At 42.8% G+C, this 25,381-nt stretch overlaps 1 protein-coding gene across 1 annotated transcript in view; it reads right to left on the bottom strand.

Moving 5' to 3' along the window:
- Positions 1-2,377: 2,377 nt before the first annotated feature.
- LOC120717276 (zinc finger protein 99-like) overlaps positions 2,378-25,381 on the bottom strand; it is a 30,024-nt gene continuing 7,020 nt past the window's right edge. The window contains exons 3-5 of the mRNA XM_040005210.1: positions 4,827-5,089; positions 3,737-4,742; positions 2,378-3,313 (exon numbers count right to left, since the gene is read on the bottom strand). Coding sequence (XP_039861144.1) covers positions 3,755-4,742; positions 4,827-5,089 — 1,251 coding nt within the window. The 3' untranslated portion in view covers positions 2,378-3,313; positions 3,737-3,754. The remainder of the gene's footprint in view (positions 3,314-3,736; positions 4,743-4,826; positions 5,090-25,381) is intronic.

Raw genomic sequence — 25,381 nt, 5'->3', positions numbered from 1 at the left:
TTGGAGTTCAGCTACTTCCTGTCCTTTTTTTTTTTTTTTTTTTTTTTTTTTTTAACAGGACAAGTGTGTTTATTAACTTCCACATTCCACTTCTGGGCTTCTACAGCTTTCCGGCTGCTTCCAGCTCAGCAGACATTTTCATGCTCTCAACTTTGTGGGAACAGTTCGGGGATGGCCCCTTCCTCTTCCAACATGACTGTGCACCAGTGCACAAAGCAAGGTCCATAAAGCGAGTTTGGTGTGGGAGAACTTGAATGGTCTGCACAGTGTCCTGCTCTCAACTTAGTAGAACACCTTTGTCTTTGTGTCCTTTTTTTCTTTTCCTGGATCACCTACGTCCTGTCCTCTACTATGAGGTTGTCCTGACTGCTTTTAGTTGGGGATTTTAACCTACATGTTGATGATGACTCCAATGTCTTTGCCAGAAATTTTATCAACATTATGGTTTATTTTCATTTTACGCAGCATGTGTCAGGCCCCACATATAACAAAGGACACACACTGGATCTTGTTTTTACTTTGGGCTCGAATATTGATTTTATTTGTTCTGAGGACCCGTTGTTCTGAGTTGTTCAGAACTCGCTCTCTCTCTTTTTCTGCTGTCTCTCTCTCTCTCACCGTCACTCCTAAAACTTCTGTTTTTTTGTGGGGTTTTTTGGGTCATAAGCAGACAGTACTTACTAGAGATGGCACGATACCACTTTTTTTTTTTTTTATGTCCGATGCCGATATCATAAATTTGGATATCAGCGGATACCGATATGAATCCGATAGTGTGTTTTTAATCAATAAACTGTTTTTTAATATCTTGCTGCATTTTGTATAAGTTCAAACTCTAGTTTTAAAAAACCCTACTAAAGATATTCTGTTATACCTGTATGCAATAAATACACTGCACCCAAAATATTTCATAGTTCAGCAAAACTGATCAATCTAATAACCTTAAACCTGCACCATCCTCCCTATTCATGTATTTTAAAGAGTAAGCAGCCTAACTAATAGGATGGCAAACTGCCAGCAAAAAAAAAAAAATTAAAATAGGGAACCACCCCCCACCTCATGATGCTTAATCGACGTAATCAACTTTAATTTGATGCAGTGTGAAAAAAAATACACAGAAATCAATTATTTTTCAACGATAGTTAAATAGATTCAACATCTTTCTTCAACAGAATTGCAGACTGCACAGATGGTACCTTCCCAAAGGAAAAAGTACTATAGCTTACTAGGGTATATTAGACTTAATAGTTACTATATACAGTAATGGACTTCTATACATTTTACATCAGATTAAAACTTTGGGTGTAAGATTCAGATAATTATTTATTAAACGCTAGATATTTTAAATGAGAATAAGAAAGAAAAGTATGTCTTTGTGCCCCCTTTTCCCTGTTCATGCCCTATCGGCCCCCCTGGCTAAACTTTGCTCCGCCCCTGCACAGTTACCAGCCGTCAGCTAGAAAAAGAAATAAATTCTACCAACAGATTATCAAGCTTAAACGTGCTGCTGTTGTTCAGCTGCTGGTTTCCTCTTTCTGGTGCAAAGTGGGCGATACACAAACAAGAGAGACGGACTCGCGACAGAAAAGCCGATCAGCTGATCATTAATCAGTTTCACGATTGAAGTAGCAGCAGGAGAGGGAGGGAGAGAGAAGAGGCAGTCGCTCCATATATCGGTTGTTAAGCTTAACGTGGGAATGCTTTACAAACATTCAGAGATGAACTTGCACACGTGCTTTACTTCTCTCTGGGATAACTGAAATGACGGTTTGGTAGCGAGGCTCCAAATGCTCAACCAGACCGCCGACAGGTCTCCCACGCCACAGCTGCTCCATCACATGACGCATACAGCTCCGATGTGCTATGGTTATGAGCCGAGTTGTGCCATGTCGCAAGTTTTGTGAGGTGCTTTTTAGATATTTAATGGATCGGATTACATTTTTTATTTCTCTCCGATATCCGATCCAGTAATTTAGGTCAGTACTGGACTGATACGTAATATCGGATCGGTCCATCTCTAGTACTTACTAGCGCTGTCCTTAGTCCGCTTGTTTGTTTTGCACAAAAACTTTTCACAATAAAGCTCAAGATCCTGTTGAGACTTTTCAAAATAAACTGAATCTTGCGAAAGAGCATGAAGAGTGTTCACGGACGAGAAGCAGAAAGGAGCCGTCAGGTGCTAAAAAAAAAAAACCTTACACTGAAACGTTAGAACAGGCTTTTTCCCGCAGCACGCCGTGTAATAAATACAAAGAAAATGGCAGCCATTACAACTTCTGTCTAAAAATGTATAATTTCATGCATCTGTTAAAACACTCGACTCCAGGTACATGACACCCAGCTGGAAACACGTCACGCAAGTCGAGCTGCCCGAGATTCACAGAATTTACAGAAAATGTTACATTTTTGTGATTTATATCGTTGTCCGCACAAAAGATGCCTTATAATGGGATATGAGATTTTGGTCATATCGCACAGCTCTACCACTACTGTTTACCATTGTAAAATTATCCAAAGGAAAAAAAATAAAAGATAAACTTGATGTACATATATATACACACTTGTAGTTCCCTAACTGTAACATTTAGGATTATTCACTGCAGGTCCAGAAAGCAGAGCTACCTCATCAGATCCAAGTGTGACATCAGCTGCACTCTTTACAGGAGACTCCAGCTGAACTCTGTGGAGCCTGATCTCAAGGTTTTTAAGTCTGACCCTGAAACCAGAAGAGGATCTTCTGTCCATCAGATTGATTGTGATACAGTGATTTCAGTTCTGCATGATCACGCTGATGTTTGCACAGAGCAGATAACGAAGTGAATGTTTTTGCACATTGGTAACAGTGAAACAGTTTATTTACAGCGTGGGATCGTTTGTGTTCGGGGTATGAACTGAGATTCTTGAAGCTCTTGTCACACTGGTCACAGCTGAAGTTCCCTTCAATGTGTGTAAGTTCATGAAGGTTATGAATATCTGACTGTGAGAACCTTTGGTCACAGTGTCTGCACTTGTATGGTTTCTCTCCTGTGTGCACTCTTATGCTCTTTAAGATTACCTGCACTGATGAAGGATGACCCACACTGGTCACAAACGTGCTTTTTTACCCCACTGTGACAGAGTTCATGTTGTTTTAATTCACTTGATGTGGGGAAGCCTCTCCCACATTCTTTGCAGTAATTCATTTCGTCTCCAGTGTGTCTGCGTTGATGTATTTTTAGGCTCTTTAAATGACTAAGTTTTTCCACAAAGATCACAGCGAAACACTTTCCCACCACCACAGTGACGACAGGGATCCATCTGTGTTGCTCTGCTTCTAAACAAAGACACAAAGACAGTGTAAGTCAGGGAATTCCTTCAACATTTTTATCCTGAACGTCACCTGAAATAAAGAGCAGCTCTGCCAACTTCCACATTTTAATTTTTACATTATAACACTCAGTTTACTGGGCTGCAATAACTCTTAATTTGTAGGTAATCTACTTAATGGGAAGATTGGTGGTTTAAACCCCTGGATGCTCTACTCTGCATATCCATTGCATCCATTGGAGTGTGAATGTTAGAAATGAGAGAAGCTTTTAAACCTTTATGTTTTTGCAATATCAGGAAAGTTTCAGGAAATTTGTGTCAGATGTTACTCAATATTCTGTATGTGAAGTTTTCATGTCTCATTTAAGCTTTGAAATTAAATTTCATTCACATAATACTTCGAAATAACTGTAAAAAGAAAAATACATACCTCACAGTAACTGCACTTTTAGAGTTTCTTTCTGCTGTGAATCTTTTGATGTGATTTGAGGTAATGTGGAGATTTAAAAGTCTTCTCACACAGGTCACATTTATAAGGTCTCTCCTCAGTGTGGGAAAACATGTGCTGCTCTAAGTTTTTGTATGTCACACAAATTTTGCCACACTGATCACAGCAGCAAACATCAATTTTGGTGTGAATGCGTAGGTGAATATTTCGGTTGCCTGGCCAGCGGAAGGTTTTTCCACAAATGTCGCAGCTGTACGCCTTGAATCCAGAGTGGGTAACCTGATGATTCTGTAGGCTGCTACTATGAGTAAAAGCTTTATCAGACTGATCAGAGCTGTACACTTTAACTCCACTGTGGACAAGTTGGTGTGCTTTTAAGTTTCCAGCCCGGGTAAAAGACTGTCCACACAAGTCACAGCTGTACGGTTTAACTCCACTGTGTATGAATTGGTGTCTTTTTAAGTTTCCAGCCCGGGTAAAAGACTGTCCACACAAGTCACAGCTGTACGCTTGAACTCCACTGTGGATGAGTTGGTGTGCTTTTAAGTTTCCAGGATGGGTAAAACACTGTCCACAAAAACCACAGCTGTATGGTTTAACTCCACTGTGTATGACTTGGTGTCTTTTTAAGTTTCCAGCCCGGGTAAAAGACTGTCCACACAAGTCACAGCTGTACGGTTTAACTCCACTGTGTATGAGTTGGTGTCTTTTTAAGTGTGCAGCCTGGGTAAAAGACTGTCCACACAAACCACAGCTGTACGGTTTAACTCCACTGTGTATGAGTTGGTGTGCTTTTAAGCTTCCAGGATGGGTAAAAGACTGTCCACACAAACCACAGCTGTACGGTTTAACTCCACTGTGTATGAGTTGGTGTGTTTTTAAGTGTTCGGCCAGGGTAAAAGACTGTCCACACAACTCACAGCTGTGCGCTTTAACTCCATTGTGGAGAAGTTGGTGTCTTTTTAAGCTTCCAGCATGGGTAAAAGACCTTCCACACAAGTCACAGCTGTACGCTTTAACTCCACTGTGAACAGGTTTGTGTGATTTTAGGTGTTCAGCCAGGGTAAATGACTTTCCACACTCATCACAGCTGTATGCTTTAACTCCACTGTGGATGAGTTGGTGTCTTTTCAAGCTTCCAGCATAAGTAAAATCCTTTCCACACTCATCACAGCTGTATGGTTTAACTTCACTGTGGATCAGTTGGTGTATTTTTAAGCTTCCAGCCTTAGTAAAATCCTTCCCACACTCATCACAGCTGTATTTTTTCTGTCCCTTTCTTCTGTGAGGTTTGTCGGCCTCCTGAGAGCGCTGACTTCTCGCTCCATTTTGGTCCTGGAGTGACAGAGAAACAAACAGAGGCAGTGAGTGAAATGCAGTCGTGGAACAAACTCAACCTTCAAACTTCTTCCATTAACACTAGTTTTAAACCAAAGGTTGAAGTAGTTTCTTTTCAGTCAATACACTCGGTACAACACACGGGGTATGGGATATCACGCCTGGCTGAGGAAACCTTTATTCACGCCTTTAAGGCAGACGATCTGTGATGACGTGTGCACAGCCCGACATGCAAATATACACCCCTGTCATCACAATCATCCCTCAGTTCTTACGCTCTTCATCTCTCTGGGAAAACCTCTGCTGAGTTGGGCTAGCTAGCTGCTCCTAGTTAGCTCTATTTACTGCCCCTGTTGGTGTTATTCTCCACTGCTCAGTTGGTGCGAAGGGTGAAAGGGGGGGCGCTAATTTTGGGGGCAAGACGGCGGCAGCAGTATGCACGGTGACACGTCTGTTGACATTGCGTCAGTAAACTCTGCTAGCTTTGCTTTGGCTTTTACTAGCTTTATCCTTTTCTATGTTAGCCCAAAACACCCTTGGTCTACATGTGTACAATCACCAGCTACTTTTAGAAATCAAAGCATCGGCAGTTCCCAAAAGAGATCCTGTAACGACGCAGGGTCCTCTTCCCAATCTGACGTGGTTTCATCCAGAAGGGCTCCCGCGCTGCCATCGCTGTGGACCGGCTCTATGTGGATGGACAGCTTTACCGCGACCCCGTCATCACTCCGTGGCTGTATTAACTTCACACCAGATAAGAATCTGCTACACCAGCGGTCCCCAACCCCCGGACTTCGGACTGGAACCGGTCCGTGAGTCGTTTGGTACCGGGCCGCGAGAGTTGAGGCTCAGGTGTGAAATGTATGGTTTTTATCGGTTTTCAGCGTTATTTTGTTATTGTTTTTATCGTTAACTCGGTTTTCCTGGGTCTTTTCACGTGTGTTATGAATAAATGTTCTTTTTTTCGGTACCGGTAGTAGTTTTATTTTGTTGTATTTATCCGTGACATCTTAAAGGCCGGTCCGTGAAAAATATTGTCGGGCATAAACCGGTCTGTGGCGCAAAAAAGGTTGAGGACTGCTGCGCTACACCCTTTTCCCTATCCACTCACACTAACTTGTGTTTAACTTACCAGTATCAAATCGCATCTTAAGTGTGATATTATAGCAGAATTAACACCGTCACTCTCTGTCAATGGTTTAATTGCAGTGTTTCCGGGTTTTTTTCCTTCTCGTTTTTTTTCCTCTTTTTCCCCCTCTTGTTTTTATGCTGCTCACCCTTGTCCTTGCTTTCTTTCTTTATTTCTTTCACTGCTTTGATCACCTGCTTCCAGACTCATCCACAAACAACATCCTTTATTTCGACACATACGCACAGCACGATAATACACAGTCATGCGCTCAACGGCAGGACATTTACATCAGTCAGACAGTGCACACAGACGTACAGGCATACAGGATACACACACTTAAGCCAAGCACACTCATATTAGTAAATATGCACACACATAGTCAGACTCAGGGAGCATCTCGCCATACATTTTTTTTTCTCTCTCTCCTTCTCTTTATTTACGAACAAGTGATGTATTCTCTCCACCTGTCTAAGCAGCACACACAGCATACATCCCTAGCATACATCTATGGGTACACTGAGGTTCATTACATGGAATATAAATGGAGCTGGCTCCAGAGAAGAGAGGTTAAAAATATTTAACCCACTCAAAAAACTACAGGCAGATGTTGTCCTTTTACAAGAGACCCACAGACCTCTTAGAGGTTCGAATAAACTTAAAACACCTGAGTTTCCTAATGTGTTCTCAGCTTGTTACAATTCTAGACAAATGGGAGTAGAAATTTTAATACATAAAAATATTAATTTCACAGTACTCGATACAGTTATAGATCCAGAGGGCAGATTCTTAATCATTAAATTATCTATACTTGATAAAAAGCTATTTATTGCAAGTGTAGGCCTATATGGTCCAAATGTTGATGATCCCTCATTCTTTTACGTTTTTTTCAGTGCACTCTCTGAACACACTTGTTCTTGGAGGCGACCTCAACCTTGGACTAAATGAAGAAATGGATAGGCTCAATACAGCAGGAACTCAGCGTAATTGGCAGTCCACAAATATAATCAAACAGTATATGAGCGACTTTGGCCTTTGCGATGCATGGCGCTCCCTTCACCCCAACAGTAAGGAATATTCTTTTTTCTCACATGTTCATCACTCCTACTCTCGTCTGGATTATTTTTTGGTCAGCAGCTCACTGCTGAGTGACACTGAGATTCACCCTATAGCTGTCAGTGATCATCAGTGTTGGTCAAGTTACTTGAAAAGAGTAATCAGTAACTAATTCTTCAACTAACCGCAGCGGTCAGTTGAAGAATCTGCGAGTTTCTCTGTGAATTTCCCATTACATTGTTGCGCACTCGGAGCTTGTTTAGGGTTTTTTTTCTGTGTAACAATAAGTTTTCTTCCCACGCACAACGGACAACGGATTTAATACATCACTGGTTAAAGATGAGGACTTTATTAAATATTTTAAAAAAGAGTGGACTTCATATTTAGAATTTAATGACACTCCTGGAACATCAGCTTCTGTTCTATGGGAAGCAGGGAAAGCTGTGATGAGAGGTAAAATAGACACTCAAGCAATGGCATTGGATTCACCACTGACGCCAGGTAAACTCCAGGAAGCCCTGATAAGCATGCCTAATAATAAGGCTCCAGGTCCAGAGGGCTGTCCTGCAGAATTCTACAAAGAATTCTGGACGATTCTAGCACCAGGTTTTTACAGAACGTTGTTGGAAATCAAAGAAAAGGGCAGAATTCCATCAAATAGGAATTCTGCAAACATGAATCTCCTGCTAAAACCAGGCAAAGACCCTGTATATCCCTCAAGCTATCGTCCAATATCCCTTATAAATATAGACCTTAAAATAATCTGCAAAGCTCTCAAGGAGATTAGAGAAAACAACCCCCCTCTTAATTCATCCTGACCAAACTGGTTTCATGAAAGGTAGGCACTCATCAACAAATACACGTAGATTACTTAATTTGAAAGACTATTCATACAGTAAAAACCTTGAAACTACAATATTTTCTTTAGATGCAGAAAAAGCATTTGACAGAGTTAACTGGAAATTTCTATTTGCAACTTCACACAAATTTGGTTTTGGAACCTCTTTCGTTAACTGGTTAAAAATATTATATAATTCCCCAACAGCTTGTGTTAGAACAAATGACCAAACATCCTCCAGCTTCTGTCTCCTGAGGGGCACCAGGCAGGGATGCCCACTCTCCCCTTCACTGTTTGCAATTTTTATTGAACCACTAGCAGCAGCAATTAGACAGAATTCAGTAATTAAGGGCATAAAATGCAAGAACGTGGAACATAAAATCAGCCTTTATGCGGATGATGTGTTACTTTTTCTCCAAAACTCACAAACTAATATCTCTGGAGTGATTGAATTGATAACCTCTTTTTACAAGAATATCAGATTACTCAATTAACTGGTCAAAATCAACAGTTCTTCCGATTAACTGCTCCTTCCATAATTCCTCTTCTACTCCACTGCAATCGGGAAATATAAAATATTTAGGTATTAATGTTTCTCCCAAGCTTGCAGATCTAACTAAATTAAACCATATCCCACTTTTAAAGAAAGTAGAAGGCGATCTGGCTAGATGTAAATGTCTACCCATATCACTCATGGGAAGGGTTGCCGCTATAAAAATGGTGGTCTTAACAAAAACAAATTATTTATTCTCAATGATCCCAACTAAACCGCCACAAGATTGGTTCAGATCTCTAGATTCTTATATTTTTCCCAAATTCCTTTGGAAAAATAAACCCCCACGTATAAGCTTAAAAACACTACAAAAGACCAAGGATAAAGGAGGATTAGAATTACCTAACTTTCAGCACTACTTCTTAGCCAACAGGCTTCAATTTATCTCAGGATGGCTAAAATATACTCTCTTAGATGAACCTTGGCTAGATGTAGAACAAGCACTTTGCAATAATCTAGAGATTTCAGACCTACCATTTATCAGCTCAAACATCCAAAGACATGAATGCTTCAAAAGCGTCAGCATCAGCTCTTCTCTGACAGCATGGTGGGAGTTTCTAAAATTGACGGAGTCTTCATTAATCCCATGCAAACGTACACCTATCTGGAACAACCCTGACTTATTACAAAACAATAATATGATAAACTTTCCAGATTGGAGTGGTAAAGGAATCAAATATTTAGAACATATATTAAAAGGTAGAGAATTTATTCCATTTGACAGACTAGTTACACAATATGGGATCAACAAGAAAAGATTTTTAGAATATCAACAAATTAAATCCATAGTAAAAAAGAAATTTAAACCGGGTCAAGTTGAACTACAAACACCATCAAGTGTGGTTCAATTTCAATTTCAAAGTTAATTTATCAATCAACTTAGACCAAAACTTCTGGTCTCAGATACGCTTAAAAGCCTTTCATTTAATTAGAAATCCCAGTCTTCAATTAATTCAATACAAAACACTACATAGAGTACACTATACAGGTCATTGGATGTTCAAGATGGGCTTTACGTCTACCAACAACTGCTCACACTGCCAAACCAATTCACCGGACAATTATATCCACGGTCTTTGGTTCTGTCCACCAGTTCAGAAGTCTTGGAGCGAGATATGTGAAGACTTATCAAAGTGTCTGAAATGTAACATATACAGGGAGTGCAGAATTATTAGGCAAATGAGTATTTTGTCCACATCATCCTCTTCATGCATGTTGTCTTACTCCAAGCTGTATAGGCTCGAAAGCCTACTACCAATTAAGCATATTAGGTGATGTGCATCTCTGTAATGAGAAAGGGTGTGGTCTAATGACATCAACACCCTATATCAGCTGTGCATAATTATTAGGCAACGTCCTTTCCTTTGGCAAAATGGGTCAAAAGAAGGACTTGACAGGCTCAGAAAAGTAAAAAATAGTGAGATATCTTGCAGAGGGATGCAGCAGTCTCAAAATTGCAAAGCTTCTGAAGCGTGATCATCGAACAATCAAGCGTTTCATTCAAAATAGTCAACAGGGTCGCAAGAAGCGTGTGGAAAAACCAAGGCGCAAAATAACTGCCCATGAACTGAGAAAAGTCAAGCGTGCAGCTGCCAAGATGCCACTTGCCACCAGTTTGGCCATATTTCAGAGCTGCAACATCACTGGAGTGCCCAAAAGCACAAGGTGTGCAATACTCAGAGACATGGCCAAGGTAAGAAAGGCTGAAAGACGACCACCACTGAACAAGACACACAAGCTGAAACGTCAAGACTGGGCCAAGAAATATCTCAAGACTGGTTTTTCTAAGGTTTTATGGACTGATGAAATGAGAGTGAGTCTTGATGGGCCAGATGGATGGGCCCGTGGCTGGATTGGTAAAGGGCAGAGAGCTCCAGTCCGACTCAGACGCCAGCAAGGTGGAGGTGGAGTACTGGTTTGGGCTGGTATCATCAAAGATGAGCTTGTGGGGCCTTTTCGGGTTGAGGATGGAGTCAAGCTCAACTCCCAGTCCTACTGCCAGTTTCTGGAAGACACCTTCTTCAAGCAGTGGTACAGGAAGAAGTCTGCATCCTTCAAGAAAAACATGATTTTCATGCAGGACAATGCTCCATCACACGCGTCCAAGTACTCCACAGCGTGGCTGGCAAGAAAGGGTATAAAAGAAGAAAAACTAATGACATGGCCTCCTTGTTCACCTGATCTGAACCCCATTGAGAACGTGTGGTCGATCATCAAATGTGAGATTTACAAGGAGGGAAAACAGTACACCTCTCTGAACAGTGTCCGGGAGGCTGTGGTTGCTGCTGCACGCAATGTTGATGGTGAACAGATCAAAACACTGACAGAATCCATGGATGGCAGGCTTTTGAGTGTCCTTACAAAGAAAGGTGGCTATATTGGTCGCTGATTTGTTTTTGTTTTGTTTTTGAATGTCAGAAATGTATATTTGTGAATGTGGAGATGTTATATTGGTGTCACTGGTAAAAATAAATAATTGAAATGGGTATATATGACAGCTGGGATAGGCTCCAGCGCCCCCCGCGACCCTGAAAAGGATAAGCGGAAGCGAATGGATGGATGGATGGGTATATATTTGTTTTTTGTTAAGTTGCCTAATAATTATGCACAGTAATAGTCACCTGCACACACAGATATCCCCCTAAAATAGCTAAAACTAAAAACAAACTAAAAACTACTTCCAAAAACATTCAGCTTTGATATTAATGAGTTTTTTGGGTTCATTGAGAACATGGTTGTTGTTCAATAATAAAATTATTCCTCAAAAATACAACTTGCCTAATAATTCTGCACTCCCTGTATATCAGGAAGATGGCGCCTTTGCTCGGCTCGACGTCTACGTGCCTACCCTGTATTTTATTTTATGCTTTTATATCAGCCCTGACGTTTTATATATATGGAGCTATGCTGCTGTGATTTACGACCGTTCTTCCTTGCTCCACATCAAAGAGTCTATGAAACGTCTTAATGATGACTGGGACAGTCATAGAAAAACTTTCCCCCCACCATTTGTGCACTCTTCCACCTCACCGGATTACTTCTTGCTACCGGCGAAACGTGCCCTAAGCAATTCCAAGAAGAAATCGAGGAAAAGAAGCTGTAGGGCCGGCATCCAGGTACACATCAGACGAGCCTACAGATCGGAGATCTCCCGACTCGTCTGGAGGCGTCCCTGTTTTCTGTTGCCAGTTACCCTTCCGTATTTGATTGGAAACACGTACTTGCAGCCACTACAGCGTGGATCCTGCCCATCTGATGCTCTGGATTTTGCCGATTATCCCCCCACCACTGCGCCCTCACAGCCCGCATCGCACAACCGGTGGTTGGCCCCGCCAGTTCCGTGGCGCTGCTGGAGACCTCGCGTGCGGACACGGTGTTTGCTGTCAATTCCACTCCAACAACCTCATGGGAAACCTGCGCTGCCAGCTTTTAATCGGATTACGCTCTTGAATGCCCGCTCCATCGCAAACAAATCCTTCTCTCTGAATGAGCTCTTCACAAGGAAAAGCCTGGACTTTCTGTTTCTCACCGAAACATGGCAGAGGGATGGCGAATTTGTTCACCTAAACGAACTGCGTCCTGCAGACTGCTCTTACTTGGGCGCCCCCCGTTTAGGTCGCCGTGGTGGAGGTCTTGCTGGTGTCTTTAAGGACAGTTTCATCTGCAGAGGTATGCAAACTGAAAACTATTCTTCCTTTGAGTCGCAAACAATTAAGGTGGGCTCTATGAACATCTTTTATTGTGTTTTAGTCTATCGCCCTGTTGGCCCTGCTACTGAGTTCTTAAAGGATTTCATGGACTTCTTATCTTCTATTATCAAGCTGGAGAAAGTTTTAATTCTTGGGGATTTTAACATTCATATTGATGATGCCTCATCTAACTCTGCAGCTGAACTTCTATCTATATCTGAGTCTTTTAACTTTGTCCAACATGTCTCCGGTCCAACCCATTTAAAAGGCCATACCTTGGACCTTGTTTTTTCCTTGGGCCTCAACATTGGCAATGTGTTTGCTGAGGATGTACATTTAAGTGATCATAACTGTATCTTTGTTGAACTTAATTTTAGCTCTAAACAGACGCCTGTAAAGTTAAAAACTCATAGACGCATAATAACTGAGACTGCTGAGAGGTTCTCCATTATGTTTGACAGGTCTCCACTTTTTACCGGAAACTATGTAAATGTTCTTATTCAGTCTTTTAATAGGGAATGCACATCCAGTTTGGATCAAGTGGCACCTATTAAAACAAGCTCGGTTTTGCAAAAGAAGACATGCCCTTGGATAAATTAGACTGTCTTAAACTTAAGGAGAATATGCCGCAAAATAGAACGACTATGGAAGAAAACCAAACTTGACGTACACAGGCTCCAAAAAAAGCTCATGCTCTCCTTAAATGACACAGTGAAAACTGTTAGATCTGAATATTTTTCTAGGCTCATAACAAAAAACAAGAGAAATCCCAAGTTTCTTTTTGACAAAGTTAGTGCTATTGTCTCCCCAGATGTGGTACCTTTAGATGTACACTCTAAAGTAGATAGTAATAAACTCCTCCGATTTTTTGTTGATAAGATTAACGACATCAATGCTAAAATCTCCCCAAAGCTTTCTTGTTCTCCGAGTCAGGCACTCCCTTTGTACTCCTGGTTGACTTTTACAACTGTAACATATGATGAAATAGCAGCCCTGGTTGACAAAATGAAGCCATCCTCAAGCCCCTCAGACATTAGGCAAGGCAAGGCAAGGCAAGGCAAGTTTATTTGTATAGCACAATTCAACAACAAGGTGATTCAAAGTGCTTTACAGAGACATTAGAAACAAGAACAAATAAAAAGCATGATTTAAAATTGATTAAAACAAGCAAATAAACTAACTAACTAATTAACAAACAAACAAACAAACAAACAAACAACAGTATATAAAATCAAAACAGATAAAATCAGAACAGTAGATAAAATCAGTAGTTAAATGTAAGTTTTGAAATTTAAGCTTAAAGTGTGGATTTGGTGCTTTATTCAAATGCAGCTGAGAACAGGTGAGTCTTCAACCTGGATTTAAATAAACTGAGTGTTTCAGCTGATCTGAGGCTTTCTGGGAGTTTGTTCCAGATATAAGGAGCATAAAAGCTGAATGCAGCTTCTCCGTGTCTGGTTCTGACTCTGGGAACTGATAAAAGACCGGATCCAGATGACCTGAGGGATCTGGAAGGTTCATACTGGGTCAGGAGGTCACTGATGTATTTTGGTCCTAAACCATTCAGAGCTTTATAGGCCAGCATCAGAACTTTAAAGTCTATCCTCTGACGGACAGGCAGCCAGTGTAAGGACCTCAGAGCTGGACTGATGTGGTCCACTTTTTTGGTCTTAGTGAGGACTCGAGCAGCAGAGTTCTGAATGAGCTGTAGTTGTCTGACTGATTTTTTAGGTAGACCTGTAAAGATGCTGTTACAGTAATCAAGCCTACTAAAGATGAATGCATGGACTAGTTTTTCCAGGTCCTGTTGAGACATCAGATCTTTTATCCTTGATATATTCTTGAGGTTATAGTAAGCTGACTTTGTTATTGTCTTAATGTGTTTTTCTAAGTTTAGGTCTGCATCCATCACTACACCCAAATTTCTCGCCTGGTTTGTGGTTTTTAGATGTATAGATTGAAGTTCTCTGGTGACCTGTAATCGTTTTTCTTTGGCGCCAAAGACTATTACCTCAGTTTTGTTTTTGTTTAGCTGGAGAAAATTGTGGCACAACCAGTCATTGATTTCCTCAATGCATTTACCAAGAGCCTGTACAGGGCCTCGGTCTCCTGGTGACATTGTGATATATATTTGTGTGTCATCTGCATAGCTGTGATAGTTTATTTTGTTGTTGTTTATAATCTGTGCCAGTGGGAGCATGTAGATGTTAAACAGAAGGGGTCCCAAGATGGAACCTTGGGGAACTCCACATGTGATACTTGTCTGCTCAGATGTGAAGTTACCTGTTGATACAAAGTATTTCCTGTTTTCTAAGTATGTTTTGAACCAGTTTAGTACAGTTCCTGAAAGACCTGTCCAGTTCTCCAGTCGTTTGAGTAATATGTTGTGGGCGACCGTGGCTCAGGGGGTTGGGAATCGCATCTGTAACCGGAAGGTCGCCGGTTCGATCCCTGGGCTCCCTGTCCTGGTCGTTGTGTCCTTGGGCAAGACACTTTACCCTACTTGCCTACTGGTGTTGGCCAGAGGGGCCGATGGCGCGATATGGCAGCCTCGCTTCTGTCAGTCTGCCCCAGGGCAGCTGTGGCTACAACCGTAGCTTGCCTCCACCAGTGTGTGAATGTGAGAGTGAATGAATAGTGGTATTGTAAAGCGCTTTGGGTGCCTAGAAAAGCGCTATATAAATCCAATCCATTATTATTATTATCAACTGTATCAAATGCTGCACTGAGATCCAGTAAAACTAGGACTGACATTTTTCCACTGTCTGTATTCAGACATATGTCATTAAACACTTTGGTCAGAGCGGTTTCAGTGCTGTGGTTCTGTCTAAAACCTGACTGGAAGGCATCGTAGCAATTATTCTGTTTTAAGAAGTAATTGAGCTGTTGAGAAACTGCTTTTTCAATGATCTTACTTACATTATCCCCACTAAGCTTTTTATTAATGCCTTTGACACCATTGGTCCTTGGGTTGTGAACCTTTTTAATGTTTCTCTTCAGACTGGAGTGTTCCCCAGCTTTTTTAAACATGCCATTGTGGAACCAAGGCTCAAAAAACCCAACCTGGACCCAACACTGCTTCAAAATTTAAGACCTATCTCCAAACTCCCATTTATGTCAAAACTCCTTGAGAAGGCAGTAGCTGTCCACCTTACGGCATGCTTGGAGAAATATAACATCCATGACCATTATCAATCTGGGTTCCGTAAATTGCATTCCACTGAGACAGCACTACTGAAAGTTACTAATGATATTATGTCAGCAGACTCCGGAGAATACACAGTCCTAGTCTTGTTAGACCTTACCTCAGCCTTTGATACAGTCAACCATACCATCCTGATAAACAGACTGAGAGACCTGGTTGGGATGTCTGGCTCTGTTCTAGACTGGTTTTCATCTTATATATCTGAAAGGAGTTTTAGTGTGTCTGCAAACCAGATCATGTCGGAACCTACAGAGTTGTTGTGTGGAGTTCCTCAGGGCTCTGTGCTGGGACCTATTCTGTTTTTAATATACATTCTTTAAGTCAGATAATACAGCAGTTTCCTGAAGTATTTTATCATCTTTTTGCTGACGATATTCAGCTATATTATTCGTTTAAGCCTGCTGAAGCTCATAAGCTCTCCAATCTGATTGAATGTTTAACCAACATTAAACAATGGTTGAACAATAACTGCTTACAGCTACCGTATTTTCACGACCATAAGACGCACCGTACTAAAAGGCGCAGTCTCAGTTATGTGTGCCATTACTGTATTTAACACACACACATAAGGCGCACCTGATTATAGGGCGCATACAATTATGCGTGTTTAAAAATAAAGCGGGAGCAAAACTGAGTTTGGTACTCACATTTTTATTACCGGTAATCGTCATCATCATCAGCATACAAGTGTGCGTATTTAAAAATGAAGCGGGAGCAAAACTGAGTTAGGTACTCACATTTTTATTACCGGTAATTGTCATCAATCAAACCCATCGAAGTCCTCATCCTCTGTGTCTGAATTGAACAGCTGCACTAAATCTCCATCAAACATTCCAGGTTCACTTTCTTCACCGTCAGAGTCACTTTCTGTGCCGTGCGGCTCCTCGGAAATGATGCCGGCTTTTGCGAAAGCTCGAACAAAAGTGCCAGCAGACATGTTAGCCCAAGCATCTACAATCCATTCGCAAATTGTGGCGTAACTCGCCCGGCGCTGCCTTCCACTCTTAGTGAAACTGTGGTCCCCATCGGTCATCCATCGCTCCCACGCCGCTCGCAGCCTCACTTTGAACGGCCGGTTCACACCGATGTCCAGCGGTTGGAGTTCCTTTGTCAGGCCTCCCGGAATGACAGCAAGCTCACAGTTCATTTGTTTCACTTGTTTTTTCACATCGGCTGTGAGATGGGCACGCATAGAGTCACAGATCAACAGCGATGGTGATGCGTGGAAAAAACCATCTGGTCTCCTTACATACACCTCCCTCAGCCACTCTTTCATCATTTCCTCATCCATCCAGCCCTTTTCATTTGCCTTAATGATGATTCCTGCTGGAAACTTCTCTTTAGGCAAAGTCTTTCTCTCAAAAATCACCATAGGCGGCAGTTTCTGTCCATTAGCATGGCAGCCAAGCACAACAGTAAAAGAAGACTTTTCGTGCCCCGTTGTGCGTATCGCTACCGTGCTGGTCCCCTTCTTCTCCACAGTGTGACTCACCGGGATGTCAAAAGTGAGCGGGACCTCGTCCATGTTAGTGATGTGGCTGGGCTGGATGTGTTTGTCGGCGATGTGTTTGCTGCAGTAGGAGCGGAAGATGGCCAGCTTTTCATTATAATCCGCTGGAAGTTGCTGCGCTACCATAGTCCTGGTCCGGATGGAAAAATGGCACAGTTTCATGAAACGAAAGCACCAAGACGGACCTCCTCGGAAATGTTCAATTTTCATTTCTTCTGCTAGCGAAACCGCTTTTAGTCGAATGGTGACCGTCGAAACGCTTCTCCCACTCGTTCTTTGCTCGATGATCCACCGCTCGAGTCTTTCCTCCAACTCGGGCCACCTCGCCTTATGTCCGCGGAAACTCAGCTGCGTCTTCTTGACCTGTCGGAGCTTGTTTTCCAGCTTCCTCCACTTGCGAACCATCGATTCATTAATCTTAAATTCTCTCGTGGCTGCTCGATTTCCATGTTCCTCCACGTAGCTGATGGCCTTCAGTTTAAACTGCGCTTCATAAGCGTGTCTCTTTGCCATTTTCAGGGTTGTTAAAACAACGATGTTCCACATAATGCACATACCTGTCCTTTTATACAGGTATGTGCGATTGTCCCGGTATATACGATCAACGCCCACACTTCACCCTTTAGCATTCTCATGGTGTTCTCTACTACGTCCTCCTTACAACACACAGGGCGCACTGCACTATAGGGCGCGCCGCACTTTTTAAAGAAAATCTAAGGCTTTTATGTGCGCCTTATAGTTGCGAAAATACGGTAAACCCGGCCAAAACAGAAACTTTGATTATTGCATTAGTGCAATACCTGATATTAAACGGCGACTGGGTGACTTAGGTTCCTCCCAGAAACATAACCTTAGAAACTTGGGTGTCATTTTTGATGAAGCTTTTTCTTTGGAGGGACATTTAAATCAGACCGTAAGAACGTGCTTTTTTCACCTGAGGAACATTTCTAAACTTAGATCCATCGTGTCAACAAGTGAACTCGAGATGATAATACATGCTTTTATCTCCACAAGACTTGACTACTGTAACAGCCCGTTTACTTGTCTAAACATGAAAGGGCTAGCCCGCCTACAGGTTGTTCAAAACTTTGCAGCGAGGCTACTGACCCGCTCGAACAAGGGTGCTCATATGACCCCTGTTTTAAAGTCGCTGCACTGGCTACCAATCAGATTCATGTTCCATTTTAAAATTCTAGTTTTAACTTTTAGAGCATTACAGAGACAGGCACCCCCCTACATTGCTGATCTGATTTATACACACACCTCCACTCGTAACTTGAGGTCAGCAAACCAAAACCTTTTAGTGGTCCCCCACACTCGCTTTAAAACCCGAGGGGACCGATCTTTCCAAGCTGTTGCACCCAGATTGTGGAATGCACTTCCCCTATTTCTACAGGGTTTGGACTCAGTGGAGACCTTCAAAAAGCAGCTAAAGACATTTTTATTTCAAAAAGCTTTTAATTAGACCAGGGTTTTCATGGTGTATTTTATGACTGTATTATGTTTTTACTAGGGGTGCAACGATATTCGTATCGATATTGAACCGTTCGATACAGTGCTTTCGGTTCGGTACGCATATGTATCGAACAATACAACATTTGTAATTTATTTTATCAACTTTCCTTCTGACGATGCTGTCTGTGTTGAGCGCTCAGTGAATCTGCGTTCGACTACTCCGCCTAGGCTGCACTGTCGAGCGCAGATCCACTGAGCGCTCAACACAGACAGCATAGTCAGAAGGAAGAGCGCAGGGCACCTCCCCCACCCTCATTCAGATCTGGCGTTTGGAATTATTTTGGTTTTCATGTGACTATGACCCTGAAGGTAAGCGAGTCATGGTCTAAAGTAAAACAGTATGTTGGATGTGGCATGCAATGCTCAATTACATGGGTGGGAACTAGTGTGTTAGCGCAGTTAGCTCGTTAACGTGTTGGCCGTCTAGCCCCATGCACGGGGTGATCGGTGGTAGCTCGTTAACGGAGATTTGCCGTGTTGTGGTGTTAAGGTCATTTCAACGAGATTAACCTGAAAGCACTAGTGGGAACACAACGAATATGACTGCACATTTACGCCGACATCATCCTAGTGCAAAGACACAAACAACAAGCATGCTACTAACTTTAGCCGAGTCATTTAGACAGCTGTTAGCACATGACTCTCCTTATGCTGCTGAGAATATAGCCCAGAAGAAGCGGATAGTATAGCTTTTATTTTGGAAAGAGACATTTCTCTGTAATAAACTCTTTTCCAAAGATGAGTGATTCCTCAATAAGATACAGGGCTCGCAATATCGCTAGCCCGACGTCCTGGGGCTAGTGATTTTTTTCAGTCGGGCTACCAAAATCTATCTCTTCCCTGCCCGTCGGGCTATTGTAGGAAGGAAAAATATATGTCAATGCTTTTGCATTCTTTCAGAAATGTAGCTGGGTAATTATGTCATTGGCATCGGTGAGCCACTGTCAATATGTGACATATTGAAATCGCGTTTGAATTTGCGCTTGTTTTTTTGCTTTCCCTTTGCAATCGTGCGAACTGTGTATAGAGAGCTACAGCACTGATCTGTGAGTGATGATAATTTGCGCACCAATTCCTCTGACATCGTCTTATTAATCGTTAGCTTACTATGCAAACATGACAAGTGAAATCTCCCGCAGCTTAAACATGTGAGAGGTTGATCGCGCAGAGAATCGCTGAGCTTATGTGAGTGCGTGTGTAAAACCAGCAGGATATATATTTGACTACGATGACCTGGATGACTGAGAACCTTCACAGACAGATATATATTTTAGTTCTGCTGAGCCAAATAAGACAGGTCAGGGTGAAGAAGTGACAGCCAAAGAAAAGCTTACCACAAAACGGAGAAGCTATGACAAATCAGACTATAAGGCAAAAAGAAAGTGCAGCTTTATGGTTTCATGGACAAAATAATTTCTGTGGCTGCAATATGACGAGCTATATAACCAGGGCTGCACATAAGTGGTCCGCAGGTGCGCATTCGCTGTCAAAATAAAAAAACACGCACAAGGGTTAGGGTTAAATTTAAAAACTGTACTTTTGAGTTAAAATATATATTTATAATTTTAATAAATGACAAATTAAAAAGGCATGAACATTTTTTTTGTATCGAAAAAATATCGAACCGTGACACCAAAGTATCGAACCGAACCGAACCGTGAATTTTGTGTATCGTTGCACCCCTAGTTTTTACCTTGTAAAGCACTTTGTGACATATGTCTGTGAAAGGTGCTATATAAATAAAGTTTACTTACTTACTTACATTCCAACTTCCCCTTTAGTGTGTTTGTTGGGCAGCTTAGATAATGTCACTACAGAAAAGAATATAGCCCATATGGTTTTTACTGCCCTATGCGTAGCCAAGAAAACAGTCCTCATGAACTGGAAAAATAAAAATAATCTTAATTCTAACCAATACAGAAATTATCTATTAGATTACATTAGTCTTGATACAGCCTCTGCCACCACATCAGATCAATTGCTCTGGGCTCCTTTGATCAGCTCCATCACCTAGTGGGGAGGGGGGGGGGGGGGGGGTCATAGTTTGGTCCCACCTTCGCTGTTGTGATTGGTTTGGGGGTAGGGACAGGCTTGGGGCTAGGGCTGTGCGATATGACCAAAATCTCATATCCCGATATTAAGACATCTATCGTCCAATAACGATATAAATCACAAAAATGTAACATTTTCTGTAAATTCTGTGAATCTCGGGCAGCTCAACTTGCATGAAGTTTTTCCATCTGGGCATTGCCTACCTGGAGTCGAGTGTTTTAACTGATGCATGAAACGATACATTTTTAGACATAGGTTGTAACAGCCGCCGTTTTCTTTGTGAGTATTTATTATACAACATGCTGCGGGGGAAAGCCTGTTCTAACGTTTGAGTCTAAGGTTTATTTTTTAGCACCTGACGGCTCTTTCTTGCTTCTCATCCGTAAATACTCTGCATCTTTCACGTGATTCTGTTTATTTTGAAAAGTCTCGACAGGATCTTGAGCTTTATTGTGAAAGGTTTATGTGGAAAATAAACAAGCGGACACGCGGTGGTTTTACCATCGCTGTTGCTAACCACGAGGCATAAAAACAAGCGCTTGTCTGTCTGTAGTGTGGTTATATTAAATATAAGAGAAAGAGAGAACTTTAAGAAATTAATATAGCCACTACAGTGACCATCAAAATAATGAAAAAATATTGCCGTAAACAGTTTATTTTGCGACACCACAAAACAAACGATAGCGTAAAATGAAACGATAGAAGTTTTTATATTGTCATCCAATATAAATCGTTATATCGAACAGCCCTACTTGGGGCGTCGGGGGATTCCCCAGGAGCATCTTTGAGAACTCAACCCGGGGTTGTGGTCATGGCCTATTAAGGGCACTGTTGGCTCTTAGGTGACGGTTTCCTCATGGCTGTGTGCAGCAGGGCTAGGGGAGGGTCTGTGCTGACGGACGTGGGTTACTGACCTGGTAGCCTGGCTGCCCCTGGGTGGGTCCGGGACGGGTGTGGGGTTCTGGGGGTGCTCTGTCTCTGGGCTGGGGCCCTGGCTGGGCCTTGGGGGCTTGGGTCCCAGTTTGTGTGTTGCTGGGGTGGGTGGGTGTCTGGGGGTCCAGCCCTGGCGTAGGGTGTCGCCAGTGCATCGAGCCACCTGGGGGGCTCTTCAACTGGTGGGGGAGGCTGTTACAGCTTGCAGGAGGTCTCCTCTCTTCAGGAACTAACTCTGCAGGAGGGGGAGATATAGGAGAGGTGGAGGAAGTTCTCAGCCTGGGTGCCTATTGTCTTGTGTAGTCTGGAAGATGAGTGGATGACAGGGTGGGTGCAGTTTTCTGTAGTGGGGTCGGGTGGGCTGTCCCAGGCTCTGTGGGGCCAGGCGGCGCTGCTGAACTGGGCCCAGGTCCGGATGGGCCTGGGCAGAGTATGGGGGTGCCTACTGGGGTCAGCTGGGCCCAGGGAGGGGTCACGTGCCCCTCCCTTCCTTCCCTCCCCATCTCCAACTGCCTCCCTCTTCCCGCTCCACCACAATCACCCACACATGCAGGGCCTTAGGGTAAAGGTGTGTCACCAGGGTGCAGGGGAGGCATCCCCCCCTCTGCTCCCTTCTGGCTGTCGGTGCCTAAATTTCATCCCACAACTTAGATATCCACATTACTCACACTCTCATATCACATACATATAGGATCTTGACATCGGTGCGTTGGTGGTTCTTTGTGTCTGGGGATGTGCGTCCAGGTACACACCGGCTCACTCCTTGGTGGCTGCTTGTCGGGGACTGGAGCCTGGGGCTCACTCAGGCCACTTCGTGGGTGAGGGGCTCACTCAGGCCACTTCGTGGGTGAGGGGCTCACTCAGGCCACTTCGTGGGTGAGGGGCTCACTCAGGCCACTTCGTGGGTGAGGGGCCCTCGGCCTCTCGGCCTGGGGCTCGGTCACTCTGGCACAGCTGGCTGCTGGCGGAGCTCACGGGCGCGTCACTGCAACCCCCCCTGGCTTCTGCTCCGCAGCTGCTGAGTGACCCTTCATCTGGGGCTCTCCCCAGCTCTTTCTGGGATAGTGGCAGATCATTACAGTGGGGCAAAAAAGTATTTAGTCAGCCACCGATTGTGCAAGTTCCCCCACTTAAAATGATGACAGAGCTCAGTAATTTGCACCAGAGGTACACTTCAACTGTGAGAGACAGAATGTGAAAAAAAAAATCCATGAATTCACATGGTAGGATTTGTAAAGAACTTATTCGTAAATTAGGGTGGAAAATAAGTATTTGGTCACCTCAAACAAGGAAAATCTCTGGCTCTCACAGACCTGTAACGTCTTCTGTAAGAAGCTTTTCTGTCCCCCACTCGTTACCTGTATGAATGGCACCTGTTTGAACTCATCATCTGTATAAAAGACACCTGTCCACAGCCTCAAACAGTCAGACTCCAAACTCCGCCATGGCCAAGACCAAAGAGCTTTCGAAGGACACCAGGAAAAGTATTGTAGACCTGCACCAGACTGGGAAGAGTGAATCTACAATAGGCAAGCAGCTTGGTGTGAAAAAATCAACTGTGGGAGCAATCATCAGAAAATGGAAGACATACAAGACCACTGGTAATCTCCCTCGATCTGGGGCTCCACGCAAGATCTCATCCCGTGGGGTCAAAATGATCATGAGAACGGTGAGCAAAGATCCCAGAACCACACGGGGGGACCTGGTGAATGACCTGCAGAGAGCTGGGACCAAAGTAACAAAGGTCACCATCAGTAACACACTACAACGGCAGGGAATCAAATCCCGCAGTGCCAGACGTGTTCCGCTGCTGAAGCCAGTGCATGTCCAGGCCCGTCTGAAGTTTGCCAGAGAGCACATGGATGATACAGCAGAGGATTGGGAGAATGTCATGTGGTCAGATAAAACCAAAGTAGAACTTTTTGGTATAAACTCAACTTGTCGTGTTTGGAGGAAGAAGAATACTGAGTTGCATCCCAAGAACACCATACCTACTGTGAAGCATGGGGGTGGAAACATCATGCTATGGGGCTGTTTTTCTGCCAAGGGGACAGGACGACTGATCCGTGTTAAGGACAGAATGAATGGGGCCATGTATCGTGAGATTTTGAGCCAAAACCTCCTTCCATCAGTGAGAACTTTGAAGATGAAACGGGGCTGGGTCTTCCAACATGACAATGATCCAAAACACACCGCCCGGGGCAACAAAGGAGTGGCTCCGTAAGAAGCATTTGAAAGTCCTGGAGTGGCCTAGCCAGTCTCCAGACCTCAACCCCATAGAAAATCTGTGGCGGGAGTTGAAAGTCCGTGTTGCTCAGCGACAGCCCCAAAACATCACTGCTCTCGAGAAGATCTGCATGGAGGAATGGGCCAAAATACCAGCTACTGTGTGTGCAAACCTGGTAAAGACCTATAGTAAACGTTTGACCTCTGTTATTGCCAACAAAGGTTATGTTACAAAGTATTGAGTTGTATTTTTGTTATTGACCAAATACTTATTTTCCACCCTGATTTACGAATAAATTCTTTACAAATCCTACCATGTGGATTCATGGATTTTTTTTTCACATTCTGTCTCTCACAGTTGAAGTGTACCTCTGGTGCAAATTACTGACCTCTGTCATCATTTTAGGTGGGGGAACTTGCACAATCGGTGGCTGACTAAATACTTTTTTGCCCCACTGTACATAAAGGAACCTTTTAAAAACAAGCGCGTTCATGCTCACAGGTGTACACACGGGTGCTCACACACACAAACTACACCCTTTTTGGCTCCTACCTCAAAGCACACTGTGCGCTGTCGATCTTACGTGCTGCACAATAATGTTTAATATTTAGTATTTACTGTTATATTCCCATAGATCATCATGATGTTGTTTATTATGTTGCTTTTTTTTTTCTTCTGCTTGTTTTCTCTTTTTTCTTTCTCAACAGGTGATCCAGGTGATTGGTATACGTATTTTCTGTCTACTTATTTTGTTGGGTTTTGTTTTTTGCCCTTTGTCCCGTCCCTCTTCCCCGCTGTTTTTCTTTTCCTTTCTTTCTCTCCTTTCTTTTCCCCAGTCAAGCCTGTCCCGTATTTAACAAGTGAAAATAAAATAAAATAAACAATAAAAGGTGAATCAAATAGACCATTATGGCAAGGCTGGGATGGTCCATTTGGTAAAGTAAATCCGTTGGGCATCTTTCTTCGCCTTTAGACAATAATTCTGATGGCAAAAGAGCCAAATGGGACAGGCAAAAAAAAAAAAAAAAGAAAGAAAGAAAGAAAAAGAAAAGAAATCAAAGCATTGCATAATCTTTAGCCACCGTGTTCAACGCTCGACTTCACTGCCATCAAACATTACAGCACGATTCATTTTCTAGTTTTGAACTGCAGCTGTTTGAGTTGCACCTGAACTCTGCTGTCCCATTGTTGTGTGGCCTCATACACCGTCCTCCCAAGTTTAATAAGGATTTTATCAAAGAGTTTTCAGATTTTATTGCTGGAATTGTTCTTAAATTTGACAGTTTTTTAATCTTTGGTGATTTAAACATCCATGTCTGCTGTGACTCCAAACTTATGGTCAAGGACTTTTTAAATATTATTGACTCTTTTAACTTGACCCAGTGAGTTACCGGTCCCACGCATGAAAAAGGTCACACACTGGACTTGGTGCTTTCCCACGGGCTGGATGTGTGCATAATGGAAATATCTGAGTTGTGCATCTCCGATCATTTTCCTGTATTGTTCACTGCTGCTCGGCAGATAACTTGTGTGCCCCCTTCACGCAAAAAACGAGCGCTTGGCCTCCTAGGACCTGGCATCC

The sequence above is a fragment of the Simochromis diagramma genome, unplaced genomic scaffold, assembly GCF_900408965.1.
Source record: "Simochromis diagramma unplaced genomic scaffold, fSimDia1.1 OVJJ01000097.1, whole genome shotgun sequence".
Lineage (NCBI taxonomy): Eukaryota > Metazoa > Chordata > Actinopteri > Cichliformes > Cichlidae > Simochromis > Simochromis diagramma.
Note: the sequence above shows the minus strand (reverse complement) of the source record. Positions and strands in the feature narration are given on the sequence as shown.